This window comes from Falco biarmicus, chromosome 8 (assembly GCF_023638135.1).
Source record: "Falco biarmicus isolate bFalBia1 chromosome 8, bFalBia1.pri, whole genome shotgun sequence".
NCBI lineage: Eukaryota > Metazoa > Chordata > Aves > Falconiformes > Falconidae > Falco > Falco biarmicus.
In genome coordinates, this window is record NC_079295.1 from 26,127,299 (window position 1) to 26,150,633 (window position 23,335).

The window sequence follows — 23,335 nt, forward strand, 5'->3', positions numbered from 1 at the left end:
CCATGGCAACCGGATGTGAGCGGCGGCGCTCTAGCCGCGGCGGTCGCCTCGCTGGTGCGGCGGAAGGGCGCGTCTCTGTGGTAACGCGGAAGTGCCAGGGGCCGGCGGCGGCGCGGGAGGAGCTGGGCCGGGCCGGGCCGGGCCGCGGTCACCTCGGCCTCCCCCCTGCAGATGGCGGCGGCGGAGACGCTGGTGCGCGGCCTGGCGCGGCTGCTGCAAGACGCGGGTGAGTGGCGGGCCCGGCTGAGCCGGGCCGGGCCGGGCCGGAGCGAAGGCTCCGGTGCGGGGCAGCAGCGCTCACGGCCCGGCGCGTCCTTCCCCATCGCTGTAGGGGACCTCGTCCTGGACGGCTCCAGCACGCTGACGCTGCTCACCCCCACCCTGCAGCACCTCACGCAGGTCTTCGAGCAGCACCTGGGTTCCCGCAATCAGAACCGGGGCTTCGTGGCCCTGCCCTCGCACCCCGCCGAGACCGCCTCCATCCTCCAGGCGCAGTTCCTCTTCGACGTCTTGCAGAAGACTCACTCCCTGAAGGTCCGTACCCACCGTGGCCGGGGATGTGAGGAGCCAGGGGTACTGCAAGGCCGGCCAGTGGAGGTGGCAGGCACAGCTGCTGGCTTCAGGATGGCCTCCTTTGGTGCCTCTTGAACCCGTCTTATGTGCGTGCTGCATGGGTCGGATAGCTCTCGCAGGGCTGTTGCATGGAGTCATAGTTCAGCGTGATAGTGTGTAGCTACTTTGTTTAGGACCAGCCGTGCAACTCAGCAGAAAGTTTTTCGGAGTTAAAAACAGGCAGCAGGAGTTAATTACGTTCTGACCTGGGTAAGGTGTTAACACTGTTGGGAAAATGATTTTTTCCTGAAATGCTTGCACAATTCAGGTAGTATCTGGCAGCTGAGCACAGCTGAGTGCTCCTTGAGTGAGGACTGATCCACATGAGGGAGCAGAGCTGGGGTATGTACACCCACTACTCTGAGACTTTCTGCTTCTTATTTCTGAGTTTTATGTGCTCCTGCCTGGGAAGTGGTTCTGGTCAATCCATTTCACAGCATGGTTTATTGCTAGTAACGTGTCCTCGTTCATTTTAAGAAGGCTGTAATAAAGGTAAAAGTACAGAGCTAGGGATTCTTCAGAGGGCTTTTTGAAAGGTGGCATGTGTTATGAGACTGCACACGATTATACATGGTACTGGGGCGCTGTTGGGAGTGTAGCAGAGGTGAAATGGGCCTGAAAGGGGAAGGGGAATTAGCAACTGTTCTTAGGTTCCACAGTGCTGCTCCGGGAGTGTTGTGGCTGAGCACTATGGCCTGCAACATCTCTAAAAGTTTTTTCTGTATGAGATGGATTGGACAAAGTATCTGAATGTTGTTGGGAGAGTTTTGTAGCAGCATGCTAAGGCTGGAGATTGGATCCCAGAGCCCTTGGGAGAAACACGGGTCCCCTGGCAGGAGTGGCGGGGGGGGGGGGGGGGGCAGAGAATGCAGACGGATGCTGCAGTCAGAAGGATGTTGTGGTGAGTGCTTGTGTTAACCAAAAAATGGTCTCTTTCTGTAACAAGCCTGTAAAGAAGGGGAAGCTACCCATTGTGGTTTGGTAACTGATTTGCTTGGAGAAACTAATAATGTTTACCAGCCTGATCAGATTCTTTAGACAATGGAGGGAGAGGAGTTGGTCAAGACACACAGTAAGGATGGAATCTGAGGTAACCTTTGCTAAAACTGGTCATCAGAGCTTCCCAGTGCAAGCTTCCTCTACAAATGGTCCTGTTCAACATGCCGCATTAGTGCTGGCAGGCAGTGGGCAGTGATTCATCACTGCCAGCACTGTAACTGTGGGAGCAGTAGTGGTGACAAAGCCCTGGGATGTCTGTTCTGCACCTGATGAGTCACTTCTGCGTGAACGTGGATGTAGCTGGCAGAGATAGTCTCTCCAGTTGTACTCTGCTGTCTGCAGTGGAAACGTTAACTACTTCATTACTCACTTTGTCTGAAATATTGTTTGTGCACTGTATGTAGAAAGCATAAAGAGCTGTATTTAATAAGCTGCCATGTGGTATGTCAACGCAGCCTAACTACCCTGTGGTGAAAGAGCCTGTGCCTGCACTACAAAATACAAAGAGGTTTGCAGGTACCTCAATCTAATGCTAACAGTGTCTTGGAGAGCATTTCTGTTTTCAATTGTATCTGCTTGTGATTTGCCTTATTTGGCCTGTTCTAGTGAAATGCACATGCACACCTCCCACCAGTGTGCTCGGTTGCTTGATTAAACATAGCTCCAGCAGTTAGATTTGTCTTTAGTTAGTAGATTGGTTAGTGGTGGCTGATGAAGAATCCAGCTGTCGGACCTCCCTGTGGTTCTGGAAGTGGTGAAGGCATGTAGGCAGGGAAGAAGAAAAGGAGCTCCATGGTCTGGTAGACCATGGTCTTTTGCTAGCTAACATGCTTTTCTCTTTGACCTCTACTGACCTATGGGGCCAGGAGACAGTGCTGATACCAGCATCAGGGGAGAGCTTGTTAGTGAACACTCAAGCTGGAGGGGGAGCCTGTTCAAGGTGCTGCAGTCAGTGCATTGGGAGGGCGGTATTGCAGCATAAATTGAGCTTGACATGAGACTTCTTTTCTGATTTCTCTAGCTTGTTCATGTTCCAAACTGTGTTTTGCAATCTTCTGTGAAGATCTTCCCTTTCAAGTCCCTCCGGCATCTGGAAGTAAGTACAGGAGGCAGAACTGGCTTTGAGCTTTGCTGTTTGGCTTTTCTGGACTTAGTTTTGTGGTTGCGGAATGCCTCTACTCCTAAAAACTGGGTAGGCTTTTGTGGCTTCCCTAGAAGGCTGTGCTGAAGTCCTGCAGCATTTGCTTGGGGTGAAGCTTGGATATGACCAAAGGCTGGAGTGTTAGAGAGGGGGGCTTCAGCAGGGAAATGGGAGATCCCTTGCAGAGATGGGCCTGGGATGGCAGCTGTTCTTGCACTGTGGTATTTTGATGTATGTTGTCCTTACTTTCTCATCACTGCTGCAGTTGAGGTCTGTCCCTCCACACTGCCTCCGGGGACTGCGATTTGTCTACTCTCAGCTGGAATCTCTAACCTGTTGCAAATGTATCAGTACACTGGAGGTAAGTGCCTTTACACAGTTTGTGGGGAAAATTGCAGGAGAAAGACTGTCTTGATGCTACAGACCTTCACACAGGGAAGATGCAGGAATCGGTGTTAACCATCTTATTGATCCATGTTGTATATAGCTTTTTCTCCCATCTCTGTTCTGGGGTCCTACTCCAGACTCAAACAGTGTTGAGGTATTTCCTGGTTGGATACACATGTGCTGTGTAGTCTCCTCTTTAGCTCCTTGAGAATTTCTGACTGACCAATATTCCTATCAGCTAGACCTGACTGTTCTGTGTGTCTAGCTGTTTCCATGCTCAAAGGCTTGCAGCTGATTGAGGTTTATTTCATTGTACCTCAGCAGGCTCAAATTAGAGCTGATTGTCAGATGGAATGCTGTGCACCAGTGTCTTATCTGTGCTGGTGCCCAGCAGGTTTCTGAGCCATGAAGGCAGGCTCCAGCTGTGGAGAACTGGGTAGCGTGGGCTATGCTAACTGTGGGGTTCTGGGCTTCTGTCTGTGGCGGAGAAGCAGCTGCTTGCTGGGGAACTGGGGCTGCTGGTAGGAAATGCTTTGACGGCTGCTTTTGTCTGCCAGAGCACAAGTTGTTTGGCCAGGGCGTGCGTATTTTTCTTCTGCTTTGCTGGAGGTCTGAAAAATTGGGTTTTTTAGCATGAATCTTTGCACTCAGTGTTCAGAGCCTGCAAATTGTAACGTGTTAACTGTTGCCATTTGAGTGTAGGAAACAAAAGCATCTTCCCTTCTTTCTAAATATCTAGCCTTGGAATTCCCACCACCTCCAAATGCTTGAATTAGCGACATGAAAGTCATTGCCACTCTAGGCAGGGCAGGGTCCTTAAAGCACAATATGCCAGCCTTGTTCTAGACTAGCTGTTCTCCTGTGTTCATCTGCTGTTCCTGTAATAGCTAGTACTCACCAAGGAATGGGTCCTCACTTCTTCCTAGGAAATCATTTCAGCATGTGGTGGAGATCTGAGCTGTGCTCTCCCATGGTTGGAATTGCAGACTGTGAACTTCAGCTATAACTCGATCACTGCCCTTGATGACTCACTGGTGAGTGGGGCATCCTTCCTGTGTGTCTGAGGGGAAGAGAGGATATGTTCACGCCAAGAACTGGGCACTCCTTTAATGACGCTGCTATATCTGGGTGGGAGGGAGTAGGCAGTGTTAATTTTGCTGGCCTCTCCCAGCAGGACAGGGTTTTCATGCTGCAATGGAGACATCTTGTGGGATCTGATCCTGTATCTTTTTGTCCTTCAGCAATTACTGAATGCTCTGAGGGTCTTGGATTTGAGTCACAACAAGATCCAGGATTGTGAGAACTATTTAACAGTGAGTATCTTGGGTTGAGCACCGGAGTTTCTTCATGTGGAGAAGACACTGCTCAAGTGCTGTAATCATTGACCATGTGCCTGCTAGGTGAAGTATGACAAAAGAAACTGGAGACATGGCCAGCAGGCATGTGGTTTAGAGCTAGTGCTTGCAGCCTTGAAACTGTTGTCCTGTATGTGCAGCCCCTGTGCCGGAGGCAGAGAAGGTAGTGTTCCTCATCTGCTCTAAGACAAGAAAGTTAGCTGTGTGTATCACTGTGGCAGTCCAGTGTGGCCGAGTGATAAATGCAGTGATACATGCAGTGTACACTGTATGTACAGTTGCACATGCAGTGTGCACTCCATTGCAGCCAGGACTTCACTATGGTTTGTGCAGCAGGTGGGGATTATGTAGCCAGGCATGGGGCTGTAGCAACTTGCTGTTTGCTTTGTTCAGACTGCCAGTAGCATTTCCTTCTCTCTCTCAGAAATCTCCTGTCAGTTACTTTAGAAAGGTGATAGTCCATCACAGTGGCACATGCGTCTCTGGGGAATGACAAATCCATGCTCTGCTGGGCTAGATCTGCTTCTTTTAAGAGAAGCTATGAAGCAGCTTTTCATGGAGTTGGTGGGGCTCACAATGTATCATTCACCATCATCTTTGCAAAGGTAAGAAAGGGCTTCTTTTGGTAGTTCAGTTGTTTTGCTGAGGCAGGGGGTCCAGTCCCTTCCTGTGCTCCATAGTAGTTGACAAGGAAGGAGAAAACTGCTCCTAGCAAATTCTGTAAAGCAGTTAGATCATGCTGAGCGCCCCTAGACAAACCACTCCAAATGTGAACATTAAAGTCTTGCTGCAGAAATAGTCTTAAGAAACTCATTTGCTGGTTGACCTTGGTGGGATGGAAAAAATGCTAGGGGCTAGTGCCCTGTCTTGAGTTCAGGATCAGGCTTTGTGCTGAAGTCCCAGTTGATCCGGTGCTGCTCTTGTCTCTGAACAGACCCTTACGGAACTGGAGTACCTCAATCTGGCTTATAACTTCCTGTCCAAGGTGCCAAACCTTAGCATCTTCAGCCGATCCAAGCTGGTGACTCTGATCCTGCGCAACAATGAGCTTGACAGCATTAATGGTGAGCCCACAAGGGAGGAATGTTTCTGAGTTTGAGGCCTTCCTCTCTTCCTCAAGGAGGAACAGAACTTGAAATCTTGAGCACGGCTATTTTTACTAGGGTTCAATTTTGGGGGAGAGGGATAGGTGGGAGTTTCCTAAGTAATATCTTCTAGCATGCTGATGGCTGCTTGCTTTGATTGCAGGGGTTGAACAGCTAGTGAGTCTGCAGCACCTGGATGTAGCATATAACCTGCTGCTAGAACATGCCCAGTTGGCACCACTGTCCACTCTGCACTATCTAAAAAAGGTAAGCACAAAGCCTGATGGGTTGGGAGATTAGAGGTATCATGGTCAGGGGGTGCAAGGTGGAGACCGTGGTAAGAAGAGAGTTTTGAAAGATCAATTCACCTCCTGAGCATTTAATTTTAATGTGGGAAGCTGACAGGGGAGCCTTGGAGAGACACCTTCATTTCAGCCTTCATTTTTGGTGACCCCTGCTCAAGCTAACCTTTTTCCATGTTTCATCCCCACCTGCTTGCTTCCCTTTTCTGATTTTAACACTGTCAAGTTCAGCAAAGATCTTCCCTTAATCCTGCTGTGGATTCATGTGTTCAGAGAAGTCTGAAGGAGGCTAACTGCAGTCACTCTAGTGCTTGTGAAGGAAGATAGCCTGCAAAGGACTGTTCTCTCAACGCTTCTCAGAGTCCATACTGAAAAAGCTCCTAATGATTTAGGGGCATGAGTAGGACATACTTTAATTTCCTTCTCTATTTACAGAACAAATTTCAGAAGGCATTGTAAAAGCTTAGTCTTGTCCTGGCTTGATCACCATTCCACTGCAAGGGTGTTTCTGGAGGCAGAGGGAAAGCCTGGAGCCTGCAGACAGATTAGGTCAGGGTGTAGAATATTGCTTCTAATAACAATTTCTCTACTTCCTCCACCCAGCTGCATTTAGAGGGAAACCCATTATGGTTCCATCAAAACCACCGATCTGCAACCCTTGTACATCTGTCTCCCAGGGCAGCCTCCTCCAATGTGAGTACTGGCCACGTGCCTTTTGCTCCTGCTTTTGAAGGCATAGGCCAGGGGTCTGCAAACTTTTTAAACAGGGAGCCGGCGCGCGGATGAAGTGGCAGGCAGTCATCTGCGGCTGCTCGGTTTCCCTGCACAACCCCTGGCAGGGGGGTCTGTAAATACCGGGGGCCAGATTGAGGACCCTGGGGGGCTGGATTGAGGACCCTGGGGGGCCATATCCAGCCCGCGGGCTGTAGTTTGAGGACCCCTGGCATAGGGTGTTCTGACATTCAGGGACAATTGAAGGGGAAGAATTCCTTAAACCTGAAAATTTATTCCAATGATGTAACAGTGGTGATTTTGTGCATTGGTGAGTTTTTTTTCAGGTAGAGTAGTTTATCCTTAAACTTTTATGTGGTGTGCTTACCAGGGCAGACAGAGTTTGGATACTGATCTCAGGTTTGCAAGACCTCGGATCTTAATACATCTTCACTGTTTACTTTATTAGTTTTGCTCACTGATGGTACCAAAACTTTATTCTGTTCCTGCTAGATAGTGACTATGTGCCTGGACTTTACAAAGAAGGAACTTGCCATCTTGGCCACCTTGCCTAATTACGTACTGCTTTGGCAGCTGTGGCCACCTTTCTTTCTCCCCATCACACTGCTCTCAGCTAGCTGTCATCACTGTTTCCCTTGCACTCTAGTGCTTTGGTCAGTTCTTGGTAATATGATTTTAAATAAAGAAGCCAGCGAAGACAGTGTTCTGACAACTTAGTGAAGTAAACTTGCTTGCTAAGGGTCAGAGGTGTTCCAAAGCTGGTCTGGCCTTCATATTAGTTGCAAATGGCTGGGCTGATTGTTTTCAAACTGCGTCTTGGACCGAGCTTTCACTGAGCTCAAGTTACTGGAAGCTAGGTGGACTCGGGTTGGAAACAGAGTGCAAGCTTTGAGGTGAAAGTGAGTACCGCTCAAAACAATTTGTGAGTTGTTGCAGAATAATCTATTGTGTCTCTTCCGTGAACTGTCTTGGATAGGTTTCTGGGAGTTGTAAAGTTTGTAAACAGAAAAACCACAACAGTCCTTTCTGGCCTTATACACTATTAGGTCAGGTAGCTACAACTAAAGGAGTGATGGATAGACAGGAACAGGGTTCTTTCTGGTAGTCTTTGCAGTTTTGTGCCGGGGATCCCAATCCTAGGGTGGCCTGACGGGCAATAGGAGTCAGCAGATGTTGTCCTGAGTATGTGCCAAACAAATAGAGTCTGACTGGAAATGGTCTCTAATTACAGTTCCTCTTGGATGGGGAGCCACTCTCTTCCTCCGACCTAATGGTAAGTACAAGTGCTGTAAACTGATCTTACTGGCTTTGGGAATGGAAACTCTGGCAGGTTTTTGCATTGTCATGTGTCCCATTAAGTCTGTATGGGCTGCCTTGACTCTTTGACGCAGTTCATTTTGGCTCAGTCCATGCTGATTCCTAATAATTGTTGGGACCGGCCAGTGTTACTTATTCTGTCCCATGCAGCCTTGCAGAACTTGGAGCCTTGCCTGTTTCCTCTTTCAGTACTGTCTGGTACTTGACACTTGAATTACATGTCAACAAAACAAACAGTTATCAGTTTCCCATCTGCTATTTTTAAGAAAGGCAGAGATTGATTTAAATTGGAGTGGTTGTGATAAACAATCCAGTCCAACCAGTCAGGATCTGTTGTCACCAGTTTGACTAAGTTGGTGAAAGTTTGGGGTAAGGGACAGGGAAGTTGTCAGCCTGAGCTGTGGCTTGCTTACCTTGTCTCCCCTTTGCACTCAGAAGGCAGCATTCTCTTCTTTTGGCTTTAGTACCTTCCAAGGCTTGTGCAAAGTGTGTCGCAGTCCATCCACACTTCTACCTCAGAGAAGACCACACTGGATCGAAGTGCTCTGGACAGCTCCTGTGCCGCAGACTTCAGTGACAGTCAGTCTCCAGCAGAGAATGTGGCTGTCAAGCTCCCTCGGAAGAAGAGCAAGGTATGGGACTGAGATAGCTTCCTAACCATGTAGCCAGTATGCTGGGTGAAGGGACTGCCTCGACATGAAAGCCTCATGCAGTGGGCTGTGGTTTTGTACTGACTGTGTGGTAGTGAGCCTCTATGCTCCTGTGTATTAGGAAGGGGCTGGGCTTAACAATCAGCCTTGATATGCTGTGACAAATGTTTTGTGGTGTGCTCCTGCAACTGTAACAGCTATGAACACTTCAGCTTGGCAGAGCCCCTCATCAGATGCTTTTTTGGTAGTTCTGGTGCCTCCCAACTGTTCTTACTCTGTTGCAGGGAAAAGTCAAAGTCCGCAGAGCGAGCATTTCGGAGCCCAGTGACACAGAACATGAGTCCCAGGCTTTACCTCTCTCTGCCGGTGAGGCTTGTCTTCTTCCTCAGTAACACAGCAGCTGAACTGCCTGCACTCAGAGGAGGAGTGCTTTGGCGTGGTGACTATTTTCATGCTTCCCAAGTTTTGTCTCTGCAGGCCTGGTCCTACAGCATCAGAAGGAGATGAAGCGCTTGGACAGCTTCAGAGATCGCTTTGGTGTTGACTGGCTGCAGTACAAGAGACAACTGGAGGAGCAAGACCACCAAGTGCCTGTCATCTGCCGTAGCCGTTCTGCAGATGACATCGCAGGCAGACCTGCTGCAATGGACTTGCAGAGTGAGAGCTCTGACCCAGAGCAAGGAAAACCCCAGGTATCCCAGAAAGAATCCTCTGCTCCTTTGGATGATGCTGAGAAGGAGGAAGAGCCTGAAGTACAGGTTGATGAGCCTGTGGAAGAAGAACAGAGAGGAGAAGAGGAGGCAGATGACCTAATGTTGGGGGAGGAAGAAGAGGAGAAGCCAGAAGGTAAATGGGTCCTTTCACTGCTGTGTTTGAGGGTTTGGGTGATGATAAAATAGATGAATCAAATGTGATATCCCTGAAATTTTACGTGGTGCCTAGTATTGTGGAAATTCTAAGGATGGACCAAGCAGGCCTGAAGGCATCCTGTGTGTGTTGACCCTGTACTGTGTCTTGTTCGGCAGTGGACCTTTGCCAGCCAGTGTTGGTGAGCCAAATAGAAGGTGAAGGGGACCCAGAGCCAGACTGGATCTTCCTACGAGTCACAGCTAAGCATGTGATTGAGGTGGAACTGAAGGCTGGCAGAGTCCTTCACAAGCTGGAACTGAAATGTCTGCAGAAGATTGAGACCTCTGAGATGAACTGGAAGAGAATGGTGAGTTATGCCTCTGTGTGAGCCTTTGGCATCTTATTCCCTATGTGGGCCAGAATTCTGGATTTGGGCTTCTGTCAGAGTACCCTGCAGGTCTTCTCCTGGCTCCAGCAAAGCCTGATAGACTGAGCACCTCTTCCACCCAATGCATGTGTATCTAACAGCATCTGTGTTGCTTAGACACTCTAATGTGATAATTCAGCAGAAGCCAGCACCAATTCTGTTCCAGAGCTGGCATTAAAAAGACAATGGCTGAACTTGTTCCAGTGTGCAGGAATGAGAGACTTCTCAAGAGGAGCCTAAATGAAATGGAGACCTCCTTCCCATCTGTTCCTCACTGGGATATTGCCCTTGCCTTGGAGGACTGTTTGTGGCTTGCACTTTTTCTTAGACAGTGCAGCACTAAGCCTAGTGTGATGTTTAGAAAGCTACTGGTAGCTCAGTGGGTGGTTTTCTATCTGCTCTAGGTGCACACTTTAGTCCTACCAGCCCTATTTAGCTTTTGTGGTTCTTTAGAAAGGGAATGTGGAAATTTTTTTTGCTTGTGGTAGGATTTTAACATTCACTGTGTGCATGGACATGTTCACAGGCTTCTGTAATACTGTTTTGCCCAAAAGCTCAAATTAATTTTTTTCTTCCTGCCCTTGTACCTCTTGAAAGTCTGTGGCTTGACATTCTTCTGAAATACCTTTGTGAAAATGTGTTCTGTTTGAAATGCTTTGTTCTGGGCCCTGAAACTTACTGTTTTCCTCAGCACTCATGAGCTTTACTTTTATTTATTTATCAATTTTATGTCCATTTTACCAGGCTCCCAAATGCCATCAGCTACTCATGAGGGCTACTTGTGGCTTACTAAATTAAGTGCTTGTATGGCCACATTTCAGCCAGTTGCAAGCATACGTAGCCTGTATACAGGATGCTGCACCCTCTTTCTAGAACTGGTGTTTTCTGTCTCATGCAGGACCTGGAGCGAGTTTTCCCTGTCCTGACATTGCACTTCAGCTACATTCGCAAGGACCGTCAGAAGCGCAAGTATGTGGTGCTCGACAACTGCCCGGAGCAGTGTCTGCAGGTAGGGGAGGCTAGCAGGGAAGGCCTGGGGAGGAGGGAGCAGTATCACTGGAAGACACTGAATAATTCCAGCCAGCACAGGGTCAGTGTTCTCAGAGCATATGCACATCTGCTGCCCTGTAGCAGGCAGCACTTTGCTTGTAAGCCTAGGATTTCTGCTGCTGCACAAATGACCTGTGCAGGGCCCTGCGAGCATGGCCATGGGCAGTGGAGCTCCTGGAGCATAAAGGGTGCTCTCAAGGAGAAAACCTTGCAGTTTTCTCCCTCTTGGGGAAGTAAGTTGGTAGTCAAGTTAGTGATCCTTACTTGTTGTACGTGTGCAACATAATGTTTCCTGGGTGCTGACTGATACGCTAGCCTGTACTTAGTCTTCTGGACAATGAGAGTGTCAGTGCTGCAGCAGCTCTGGTCTGCACAGCTGCTGTAGGGACTCTGGTTTCAAATCCAAGTATTTTTCTTGAGGTACTGTTGTTTAAGTACATTTAAACAAGTTGTTACAGAGAAGGCACAAATAGATGGAACCTTTGAGACCTGAGTTCTATGGAGGGCCTGTCAATATGTAGGTACAAGGCACAGACCTGCAAAAACATGTTCTTTTGGTCTTCTGCAGTGAAGCTCCGTGCCCCTGGAGGGTCCTGCACAGACTGGCTGTTGTACTGTTAGCTGGGAAACAGCCCTGCACCCCTTGCACTCTGAAACGCTGTAATGAGGCATGTGAGGAGACTTGCTGGTGTCAGAGGCTTACTTTTATTAGGATAGTTATAGTTGCCTGCTAGCACTCTTTCCCTGTGTTCTACTTTTAGTGTGTCCTTGAAGTGTTGTCCCCAGCTGTTGAGGAGAATCGGCGAAACCAGGACCAGGAGAAGGGATCCACAAAGCTCCAGTGCCTGAAATGCAAGCAGGAGTTTTCACGGTCCCTGACTCTCTGGCATCAAGGTCCTTATCCTTCAGAGGCTGGAGACACCACAGTGCTGGAGACCCTAGTTCCTTCAAATCAAGGTAGGATGTAGTGTCCAGGAAAAGGATGCTTGCTAATGCCCAGGCAGACTGCCAGAATGGCAGCTATGGTGCAGAGCATGGAATGTACAGGAAAGGATAATGTCTTGGCTGTACTGGAATTAACCGATTGTGGGGATATACTCTCACTTGGGCCACTTGGACTGGAAGGACCCTGCCTTGTTCACTAGCAGGAATAAGCCACAGTTTTAAGGTTAAGCAAACCACCCCTGTTGTGGGTGGCCTGGAGTCTGGGAGAACATAGGGGTGCTGGACACTGCAGGTGGTCCACAGAAATCTGAAGTCTGCAAAGGCCTTAAAGGTCATATAGTCTCTCATCCTGTTGAAACCACGGTCAGTTCTGCCACAGAGACTAATTTGTTCTAAAGGGCTTTTGCTAACAGAAGCTTCTGGATGAACTGGTTCAGTATTTCAGGTAAATCTTTGGCTATTAGACATCAGAAAAACAACCAGAACCCTAACCTCAGTCTCCCTGGCTGTGATCTTGCTTCCCTTATGAGAAATTATTTATTCCTTTCTTTGTACTTGAGGGCCATTGTTCTCCCCCACAATTATTCCTGTCTTCTGTCCTTGTCTCCTTGTCCTGATTTCAGCTGCGAGAGAGTTAATTTTCTTCTCAGTAGCTGGTACAATGCTGTGTTTTGGGTTTGGTGTAAGAATAATGGTGATAACACACTGGTGTTTTAGTTGTTGCTAAGTACTGCTTACTCTAAATCAAGGACTTTTCAAGTTTCCCATGCTCTGCCAGTGAGCGCGTGCACAAGGAGCTGGGAGGGAGCAGAGCCAGGACAGCTGACCTGAACCAGCCAAAGGGATATTCCATTCCATAGAATGTCGTGTGGAGTAGATAAACCAGGGGGAACCAGGGGGAGTTGGTTGGGAGCTGCAGATCACTGCTCGGGGAGTGGCTGGGCATCAGTCAGCAGGTGGTGAGCAATTGTGTTGTGCATCACTTGGTGTTTTGGGGTTTTTTTCTTTTTTTCCCGTAGATTTTATTCCTCTCTCCCCCTCCTCTCTTCATTTCAATTATTGTTCTTATAACTATTATTTTTACTTCAGTTATTAAACGGTTCTTAATCTCAACCCATGGGTTTTACCTTTTTCTGATTCTCCTCCCATCCTGGAGGGTGGGGTGCAGAGTGAGCAAGGGTTGTGTGGTACTTAGTTACTGGCTGAGGTTGAACCACGACAGTCCTCTACAATGAATAAACTCAACTCCCTAGATAATTTGCTTGTCAGTCTTATCTCATACAATGCAGTTATTCTTGCTGGTCTCCTTTGTACTCTTTCCCATTTGTCCACATTTTTCTTTGGGTGTCTGAAACTAGATGTGGTATTTTGGCTGAGACACGGCTAGTACTGAATAGGCACCTTCTGACTGCTGAGTTTTTCAAAGCTCAGTTTGTGTTTGAAGTGGGGAGTGTCAGCCCTAGCTCAGACAATACTGCTTGTTAGATGAAGTGTCCTGGGATTGAAGTACCTCACTGAGGGAAAAGGTGCTGTCCGGGCTGCAGCACTGTCCTTCACGCTGGGACACTTTCCCTCCCACCAGGGTAGTGGAAGTCCCAAGATACATCTGGGAGTCTGCTGTGGTGTGGGTGAAGGGAGCCTCAGGAGCTGGGGTCAGGAGGGTTGAGCACATCTGGAGAAGGGACATGGCGTGCTTGTGGTTTGGCTGCCTGGAGAATAAACCAAGCTGGGGATAGAGGTGGCTAAGGAAGGCTGGATTGACTGGTCGTGAGCTTGGGCTTCACGGGCTACATGAGCAGTTGTGGGCATGAAGTGGATGAAAGTCAGGAGCCGAAACCCTGATTGTGGTTTCATTTGTAGCTACACCGGTCACTCTAAGTCTGAGCAGAGCCGTTTCAGGTGGATGTTGGCACTGATGCAGAATTTCTCATTGATTTGTGCGAGGAGGTATGTAGGATATGATTCCGAACAGAGTTGCCCAACAAGCTGCTCAAGTTGGACTGTAACTATTGTCTGCTTTGAAAGGGCTGGTTTGTGGTTTGCACAGTTAAAAACAAAACAAACAAACAAAAAAAACAGAAAAAAGCAAAAAAGCAAAATCTTGTTGGGGGAGAGCTGTTCTGGTTTTTCTTTATCCTTGATGCAATCTTCCGCAGATGCTGCAGCAGTGGGTGAGACCATAGCCTGTCCCAGTTGTTCCAGTGACCATGTGGTCATCCTGCCTGCAGAGGTATGCTCCAGCACACCTTTGCCCCCTGGCCTCGATAGCACAAGTGAGGACCTGTCAGACTCTGTCCTGGAGGGAGGCAGCCAGCAGGAGGGCCCAGAGGAAGCACCTGCTCTGGCCAGCGAGAGTGGGAAGTTCTACATCGGCGGGGAGGACAGCTCGGAGATGGATACTAGCAACAGCACCAGGATCCTGGAGCTGAGTGGCGAGCACAGCAGCGCTCTCCGTTCCAGCTCCCGCAGTTCAGATGGGGGCTGCAGGAAGAAGGAGCTGGGCATGAAGAGCCAGCATTTGTCCCTCAGCCACACAGACACCAACGGGGGCAGCTTGATGGGGAGCTACCATTACAGTGTTTCTCGTGGGCCCACTCCTTCCCAGCTCTCTTTGAACTCTGAGTCTGAGGAAATGTGGAATCTCAGTCCCTGTGAGTATGCAGGGGCTGTGCAGGGTTTAGGGGTGTGCACATCTTGGTGTTGGGTTTTATCAGTGGTGCTTGCAGGGTGCCCTGCCTCCTGTTTAATGGGGAAGGGAGGGGGGGATCCTCAAGCACGAGCAGCAGTAACCATGGTTCTTGTGAGCAGGGTGTTTCTTTCCCCTCTCTCTTCAGTTCTCATGCCTGAAGGTAGGAAAAGCTGAGCAGCTCTTCATCCTTAGTATTGCTCAGACTATGAGTAATAGGGTCTTGTTCCGTGAGCTGCACTGCTCAGTTACAGACACACTGGGTTCCTGTGGCACCAGTGAGCTGCCAGCTGGAGCACTACCTTTGGAGAATACTATGCACAATTTCTCTGTATTTGTTCTCTGGCTTAAGTGCAGTGTGAGGCTGGTGTGTTTGTAGAAGGCTGTGATTAGTGGCTCTACAGTTACTTGTGCTTTCCTCAGTGGTCTTTGTGAGTTTCAGTGGCCAAGCCTGTCCAAAAGAAGAGAATGTGTGCTGTCTGTGTGAGGGCTATCATGCAAGATACCAGTTACTAGAAGGTCCACAAATGCTTTTTGTGCAGGGCCCTGGATTTCTGACGTAGCAGGCTGCCTTTGCTTGGGCATCAGCTTGTGATTTACAAAATAACTGAAGTTGGAAAGGAGCTCTGGAGGTTATCTGGTTCAGCCCACCAAGTGACTCTGCTGCAACTGCAGTCTACACCTGATTTGCAACCCCATCAGCTTCTTGTTCTATAGAGATCTCCCCCAGCATTTCAAGACTACTAGTATACAAGCAGGCAGTATCACGGCTATTTTTTGGTCCTATGATTGCATGACAAAGTTAATTATGTTCTTAAGCAGTTTTATTGGTGTCTTCCTCAGTCCCCCTTGACCTTAGTCAAAGTCAGAGTTTAGAAAGTTGACCTGAGCTGACACCAGCTGAAATGAGAAATGTCTTTCTGGCTTTGTGATAAAGAATTGCCCTCCTGCCAAATCCGGCAGCAAAGCAGTGTCCTCCTGTAACTAAACAGCTGAGCGTAGGTTGAAGATGGGTTAGAACAAAGCTTTGTGTATCTGAAGAGGCAAGTGTTGGAGTCTCCTTGTGTCTCCACATGGAGACCTGTGGCCTGGAACACCCTGGCTTTGGCCCTTTGTCTTGAGGAGAGACTTGATGGAAGCAGGTGTGCAGAGGGGGTGACACCGCTGCTGCTGCCCTGGTGCCAGTTTGCATGCTTGGGCAGCACTTGGTCAGCAGACAGAGTGCCAGCCTACCCTTTGCTCTCTTCAGCTGTAAACATCATCCTGAACACAAGGGACTTCCGTTCTGTGGATCATCGGCTGAAATTGTACCTGGATATGGAGGTTTTTGAGGAGAACACTGAAGAGTTCCAGTGTTTCCTCAAGGTGAGCTCCTGTAGCACCACTCCTACAGCTCCTTGGCTGTCCTTGCCACCCTGCAAGTTCTGCGTTGGGGTGGCATTCCAGAGACTGTGGGGTGTGAAGGGAGCCGAAGTGTGTATGAGTTAGTCCTTTCCATGGGTGGGCTGGCAAGGGGCAGGCCAGGCCATGACCCACGCTCTCTGTGCTTTAGGTGGTCATGGTGAAGTTTGGCCGACAAGGAGAGTTCCTCTCAATCCTGGTTGCTTCTGATCTCAAGATTTATGTGCTGGAAGTCACTGGGGCTATCAGGTGAGGAAAATGGTGGCAAGTGAGACCCTGCAACAAGGCTGCGCATGCTGGGTAAAGCCAGCCTGTGCTAGCTTTAGCCTGGAGGTGCGGTGACGTGCAAAGGTTCTCCTGGCAAATCCCCCTGCTGCAATCTGATGTGGGAGAGCTGGCGCAGCCTGCTGCAGCTGAGGGCTGTGCTCTGTGATTAGGGGACAACCTGCAGACTGGCTGAAGAAGAATGACTCTCACTACCTGTCTGATATTTCCCATCTGGAAGTGGGACTCTGCCACCAGAGCTTGCGAATGGAGTTTGAGAACCCAAAAGCCTCCTACAGTCTGCTGATCCGGAACCAAAGCTGCTGTGACCAGTTCCTGCAGACCCTGACATGTAAGAGTAGAGCTGTAGTGGGGGTGGGGGGAGAAGAGGATTTGAAAGATTTGCTCTTGGAGAGCTACCAGGAGAGCTGTAGTTGGATGTACGTTGGAAATTCACTTCTTGCCAGCTCAGAAAATACTTGAGGGACAACCTCACTGGCATCATAATTTCCAGTGCCTCTCTGTAGACTAGAGAACCATCCTGAGGTGTTATGGTACTGCCCTTCGGCTTGCAGTAAAAGATGGCTACCTTCTCCCCCTCTTTAGATCTCATGCAAGAGCTGCCAGCTAAGCACAGGAGTAAGGTGAAGGAAATCCCCACTGTGGAAATGAATCCACAACATTGGTTATGGTAAGAACATCCCCTGAGAGGTTGGGGTTTCGGGTTGAAGGGGATCTCTGCTTGTCCAGCAGTGCCTGGGAAGCATGGTGCTCGAACAGGGCAGCGCAGGAGGAGGTGCTGCTGGAGTGGCAGCCAGGCCGACCTTACAGGTTTAAGGAGCTGGCTCAGGTGCCTGCTGCACAGGGGATGAGCAGACAGAGGGGTGTCCTGGACTGAACCAGGTGGGGCAACTCCGGCTCTCCTGGAGGAGCAGAACATAGTGGATGGAGGAAAAGGAAGAGGCACAGGGCAGCCTCCTCCCTTGCAGGAAGAATTTGGTTCCTAGCTGACAAGGTGTTAAGCATAGCAACAGGAGAGAGGAGAATTTTGCAACATCTGGAAGAGATGGGTCCCTTCCCCAAGAGGACAGTGAACAGTAGCTAATTCACGCCAAACCTAGACTGGAAACGAGTATTTCCTTGATTGTCCTGCTGTTGTATCTCCTCCAGGCCTCTGCTGGACTCCAAGACCACAGATTCTGCAGCTACAGATGATGCTTGTTTCTTCTACCTGCTGGCCTACCTGATCCAAGGTACAGGAGATCTCAGTGGCCAGGTGTCCCACGCCTTGTGCTGTCATGCTTACATGCTTGTGTTTTTAGTGTACAGTCTATAAGAAAAGAGCTGGACCATTAGTACAGCAGCAAGATAGGGCAGGGACATGGGTGAGATTTTTTTTTTTTTTTTTTTTTTTTTTTTTGGTGTTGAGATGTGTAGGATAGTTGCATGCTTCTTCCTGTATATCAAGAGTCTCCCAGCCTTTTTCTGCACTGAAGTCCAGGTTCTAGGGAACAGTTGATCTTGTACACCAGGTTTGGTGACAACTCGGAGTGGTTTCTGAGAAGCTGGAGATTATCTAAGAGCTGGATCATTGCCCTGAGCTGAGGGGAAAGCTGAGGGGTCATACAGCTGGTTTGTGTGAAAAGCTGAAAGGCTCTCAGTTTGGGAAAACAGAAGCAGATGTCCGGAATCTGAGACAGTAGGACAGGAGCAGCCTGCTGGAGCCCATCAAGTTCTGTTCCAGGGCTTGCCGAGGGCCAAACGTGCCAAACCTGGGATCTGAGTCTTCAGTGAACAATTCCAGCGTCATCTTAGCTTGGGACACTGAAAAAAGCAACCTAGCTGTTAATCTGACCAATTTGTTACTGCTCTTGCACTCTTGTTCACCGTTGGCTGTTGGGGAGGTATGAGAGAATGAGAATCAGAAGGAATCCGTGTGTTTATTGGTCTCCTCAAGCTGAACAAATAGCCTGTGGGAGGGAGAACTTCAGTGCGTTTTCCTTACTCCACAGTTTTCTCCTTTTTTAGAGTATAGTGCCCAAAACTGGACACAGTTCCAGCTTGAGGCCTCATTGCCAAGTAGGCAGGACTAGTTAAATGTCCCATTTCTGATATTCCTATTAATTCCCAAGAGTGAAATGTGACAAGAAAAGCAACATGTTGCTGTAGCAGCTTGTGATCCCCTGTGACCTTAGCCAGCGGTTCCCTATTTCTGTGCATCTGACTTATTCCCAAGTTCTAGCGTTTTTTGTTTGCATCCACTGAAATCAGCTGGATGGTGTTTATGCTCCCTACAGTTTATCAAAACTACTTTGTTTCCTGCCATACTTACGACACATCCCAGCTTTGTATTAAACTTTATGTGTGTGCTCTCTGTTCCAGCCATCAGATATCTGCAGCCAGATGAATCTAGGCCAAAAAAGGCGGCCTTTTAGCTGGAGCTGCTGAGTGACTTTTAAACTAAGGGGTAGTAAAGTGTTGTTTAAGAGGTCAAAGGACTCAAGTGTCTTTTCCTGCCTCAATGGGGACATAGGCTGGACAAGGCTTGCCGGGCAGTGGTCTTTCATATGCGTGCTCCTGCAGTGAGCTTTGATCAGCTGGTCTAGCCCAGCCACATTTAGCTACCCTGTTCCCTTTCTTCAGTCGGGAGGCTGCCTAAGGCTGTTCACCCAGTTACTGTTGCTGGAAAGGAGGTGAGGAATGGAAAGCTGGTTCTGTGGTGACTCAAGCTCTCGGCAAAGCCTCTCTTATTCCGTTGTATCCTTTTAGGGGCATCTGCTTTCCCTGTGACCCTGCTGAGCACCCGAAGCATGCTGTTTCTGCTGGAGGAGAATCACCAGTGGCAGGTGCAGCCCCCCTTGGATGAAGACCATGAAGCAGAAACGCCTCCTAGGAGCAACATCCAGTTGAAGGAGAAGCAGCCAATCAGCAGTATTAGCAATGTCATAACGTATCGCCTCTGTCCCTGTGACATCAAGCTGATGCTTTATGACGAGGTAACCAGGAGGTGGTCATGGGGCACACAGGATGCTGGGGGCTGGATTGTGCTCAGATCCTGTTCCTGCCAAGAGTGTCTTGGGGCCGTCATCTCCCATCCTGACCTAGGGCCCAGCTTCACAGAGGCAAAGGAGCACAGCAAACTGCTGCTGTACAAAAGTCATGCAGGGACACTCATGGCTGGCAGCAGAGAGGGAGGTGGATGTCACTGAGGAATTGGGAGGAGCTGGCAGTGCTGGGGAGTAGCGACTCGGGGCTGATCAGTGCCTTTCAGGCTAGGCCCTGCTCATTTGCCTCCCTCTCTTTCCTCCCTCCCAGGTGCTGAAGCTGGAGAGCACTTGGCACATCCGCACAGAGTGCCCTGAGCTCGTGGTAGAGCTGGTGGAGTGGATCCGCAGGCCCTGGGAGGAGATGTTCTCGATTGAGCTGCGGAGGGCTGTGTACGAGGGACTGGAGTGAACTTGCTGGCTGTAGGCAGGCAGGACTTGGAGTCGGGAGTGCTGCTATGCTGGCAATGGTGCATAAGTGTCTCACAGTCCCATCTCACCTGCCCATCCTGTGGCCTCTGCTTTCTACTCAACTCTCGCCCATGGCCCTTTTCGGTGGGGAGGAGGGGAGCACGCAATATATCCAGGCTGCACAGACACTTGCACTGGGCTGGCCATGGGAGGAGGAGGTGGAGGGTGTTCACTGTAATACTGCATAAGTTACACAGAGTTTTAATTTGACAGTGTCTGCTAGTCTCCTTCAGGGTCATATGAAGAATCATTGAAGAAGGAGGGGGAGCCAGGCGAGACCATGTTCAGTGGGACGTGCAGTGGTACTAGGCAAACAGCAGGCCAGAGACAGTCGGGTGTTGTGGTCTTTCTGGCGGGTGTATTTGCTGCCTTCCTAGCTGTCTCAAGACAGCTGCCATCATCTGCTGCTGATTTTTTTTTTTTTCTTTTCCTCCCCCTCCCTCTTGTCCACAGCTTCCCTAAAGCTGCCTGCTTCCAACAGGAGCCTGATTGCACAAGGGGATGAGGTGTATTGTAGTAATAACCCCACAGAGAGCCCTTACCTGCCTGCCTGATGGGGCATGGCTTGGTCTGCTGCTGTAGTCCTTCACTGTCATGGGGGAGGGAGGAGCTGTGAGGCTCTTAGCACAGAAATGTATTGCTCATTGCTTACGGGTCAGGAGCCTTATGGGCACTGGCAGGTAAAAGTGAGGCGTAGGCTTTTCCGAGCAGTCCAAAAGCAAGAGTCTATTTTAACATGACTTTTACTATTTTCTATTGTAATAAAAACTTATATTTATTGAATTGTCATGTTTTCCTTGTTTCATCCTCTTGCACTGCTGTAATGTCTTTGTAAGGTCTTGCATACTACCTTTGCAGCAGCCTCAAGGATTCCCCAGCATCTCCCAGGGTTTGAGCCATTCTCCATGTCCTGTTCAGGGTGGGTGCTGATGGGCTGCTGGACTAATCTCCACCTGCCTGGCTCCCAAGCAGCAACCAAGGAGAACAAGGCTCAAACAGGATTAGACTTGACCCCAGGTACTGGTTGTGTTGTTCTCCTGTGTCAGTTGCCCTTAGGTGAGCATCCTGTAGGCTTCCAGCCCCAGGAAGTTGCTTGCTGGCTGTGGAGGCCCACAGAGGCATGCCTCTCACAGGAGCTGCTGCTGGCTGTGGCTGTAGGGCTGGGAGTGCCTGCCCCCAGGTTCTGCCCTGTACTAGGCTTTACCTTGTCTCGGCCTCTCCTGCACAGAGTTCAATGCAGCTCAGGAAGTGCTGCAGTCTGGCCCGGGCTTGCTCTGTCACAGTGTCTCTGCACCCTGCCCAGTGAAGAGCAAGTGGAGATGCCACGTATGGTGCTTTGATGCAGCTGAAGCTCCCAGTGGGGGTGAGCAGAGAAGAGCCTTTTACATTAAGGTGCTGCCAGGTGGGGTCAGATACCCTAAGCAGGGACCTTTACTGATGGTTGCTTTTCCCAGCAGTGTCTCTGTCTTGCTGTGAGGGTTCAACCCACAGTTTCAGGGCAAGTTCTGACTGCTGAATCCTTAGTGACAAAACATCTATATATTATGTCAAGGTGATCCTGATCTCTTTGAAGACATGTATTTGTCATTCAGTGACCTGATGCCTGTTTTCTTTGGATACTGAGTGTGGCAGCTCTTTGCATCAGTCTCCGTGACAGCCAAACTTTCCACATATGCAGAGTTGGTGTCTGTGACTTCAGTTTTGGTCATCTAGAAAACCACAGTGACTGGGTCCTGCAGCATCCTGGTGCTCCAGTCTCACCTGGACAGATGAGATAAAGTTTCCTGTCCTGTTCAAACACAGCTGTGCCATCCTTATAGCATAGGAGAGAGGGAAGTTCAGTTTCCATACTTTGTAGCGGACTGAATGCTACCTTGCAGTACACTGTTGGACGCTTTCTTGGAATTTCTATACTGTTAGATTTTCGCCTGTCACTTCCAGAAGCGGATGAGTTGCTGAAGGCCTGCAGTGGCCGGTATTTTTATCTAGCCTCCTATAGACTTGATTGGCAAGATCTATACTGTCTTGAGGCAGATGTCACAACGCATTCCGCTTTCTCCCCTCTTCCTAAATGGGCATATGGCTGCTGCTCTCTGTTCCTTTGGAGTGATCTCAGATCACAAGTGGGAGTGAGTGAGCTCAGTGGAAGCGCTGCCAGCACCTAGCACTTTGTCCAGGGGAAAGAGTCTGAGAGTGCTGAGCCAGTAAAGACCAGTAAGGGTTTTCTGTCTTCATCCTGTCGTTTAAGGATCTTGTGTAAGTTTTGTCTTCACCTTCTATAGCCACGTTTTTCACAAAGGGCAAGAGTCAAAATTGGAGTTACTGGCCCAGCTTGCTGGTGTCTCTTCTGTGTAAGCTGATCCCCTGAGAAAGCTGATCCCTAGAGCTTGTTTTTTCCATCTTAGCTGAGCTGTACCTTTGCTTTGCCATGCCGGTGTCTGGGTATGTGTTGAGAGGCCTGACAAAGTGTGGACTGCCAGAACCAAAGGTTTCAGCTGTGTCCCCATCCATAGCTCTTCTGAAGCTCTTCCCAGTTTTTACCGTAGAAGTAGATATTCATTTGCTTCTGCTCCTTGCCACGTCTCTGCAAGTCTGTGCTCTCTGCTCAGCACTAGCCTCTTGGTCCAGTTAACAGCTCCCTGCTCTTCTGCATTCCTCAGACTGCTGAGTACTGACAGGGAAGCTCACATGTGCTGCCACAACCTGTCTCCTGCCTCTTCATGAAGCACTTGCTTTGTTTTCCCTCCGGGTTTTGTCCTGGTTGTTACCAGATTAACTCCTTTGTGGTTCCTTCGTGATCATGAACACTTTGCTGTGGGCTCCTTGCACTGGGCGGAATGATAGAATTAACTGGCCTCATTGCATCAGCTGGGTGTGCGCTCCTCCACTCCGGCACTGCAGGCAGCCCTGACTGACGGCCGTGCAGGAGCAGGGGATGCATAGGAGAGCCAGATTTACAGAAAGGTGTGATATCTGTTGAACCAGCTGCAGATGTCTACTGCCTGTCACAGTTCTGAGTATGCCGTCCCCCAGCTGTGCTCTTAGACGCTCTGGATTTTCCCCATCTTCCCCTCTCCTTTTCTGGGTGCACTTGGCTCCAGCACTCAGCTGCTAGCATGGAGCAAGGCTGGGACGAATCTCAGCATTTCCCTGCCTGCATCTGCCTGGAGCAGACTCTTCTGAAGGTGTGTGTGCCTGGAGGGATGCCCAGGCCTGGGGTGGCCATAGGGCTGGCTCTGGAGACCCGCTGCAGGCAGCCGTGGGCTCAGGCTTCAGGCTGGCCATCGCCACGAGCCTGAAGCTACCAGCACTGTTCCACGGGCACATAACCAGCCCTGCCTTACTTTGCTGTTCAACTCATCAATGAAAATGATGCCTCAGTCATGGGTTTGGCTATTTCAGTGCTTCCTACTCTGCCCTCTAAAGCAGTACTGCCTTGAGCGTACATAGTCTGTGGGATAGCTGTCAGCTCCCCTGCACAATGTCCAAATAACAAAGCCCTGTTTCTAATCCAACTGGGTTACTGGAGGGGCTGACCGTTTCCTTCTAGAAGAATATCCCTGCTGGCACCATATCCAGGGGACTGGAGATGTAGCAGCAATGGGCACAAGTTCCCTG

The 23,335-nt window shown here is 49.5% G+C and overlaps 1 protein-coding gene across 3 annotated transcripts; it reads left to right on the forward strand.

Moving 5' to 3' along the window:
- Positions 1 to 73: 73 nt before the first annotated feature.
- Positions 74 to 20,500, forward strand: STK11IP (serine/threonine kinase 11 interacting protein). Of its 3 annotated transcripts, XM_056349484.1 has the most exons (24): positions 74 to 226; positions 332 to 534; positions 2,633 to 2,707; positions 3,018 to 3,113; positions 4,066 to 4,173; positions 4,381 to 4,452; positions 5,429 to 5,558; positions 5,743 to 5,846; positions 6,485 to 6,574; positions 7,845 to 7,886; positions 8,395 to 8,562; positions 8,865 to 8,946; positions 9,058 to 9,426; positions 9,606 to 9,796; positions 10,755 to 10,865; positions 11,668 to 11,863; positions 14,008 to 14,502; positions 15,787 to 15,902; positions 16,090 to 16,187; positions 16,376 to 16,554; positions 16,809 to 16,893; positions 17,373 to 17,455; positions 18,972 to 19,198; positions 19,518 to 20,500. In XM_056349484.1, exons 1-24 carry the CDS (start codon positions 172 to 174, stop codon positions 19,656 to 19,658), a joined length of 3,516 nt encoding a protein of 1,171 aa, XP_056205459.1. In that variant the 5' UTR covers positions 74 to 171; the 3' UTR covers positions 19,659 to 20,500. The 3 variants fall into 3 exon arrangements, with proteins under 3 accessions (XP_056205459.1, XP_056205461.1, XP_056205460.1); XM_056349485.1 differs by lacking the exons at positions 74 to 226; positions 332 to 534; positions 2,633 to 2,707; positions 3,018 to 3,113; positions 4,066 to 4,173 and adding an exon at positions 4,919 to 5,099; XM_056349486.1 differs by lacking the exons at positions 15,787 to 15,902; positions 16,090 to 16,187; positions 16,376 to 16,554; positions 16,809 to 16,893; positions 17,373 to 17,455.
- The last annotated feature ends 2,835 nt before the right edge of the window (positions 20,501 to 23,335 follow it).

Coding starts and splice junctions, on each gene's coding strand:
- STK11IP (XM_056349484.1), top strand. CDS start 172: ATGGCGGCGGCGGAGACGCTGGTGCGCGGCCTGGCGCGGCTGCTGCAA. Junction 5,847..6,484: donor CTCTGCACTATCTAAAAAAG/GTAAGCACAAAG, acceptor TCCTCCACCCAG/CTGCATTTAGAGGGAAACCC. Junction 11,864..14,007: donor CCTAGTTCCTTCAAATCAAG/GTAGGATGTAGT, acceptor AATCTTCCGCAG/ATGCTGCAGCAGTGGGTGAG.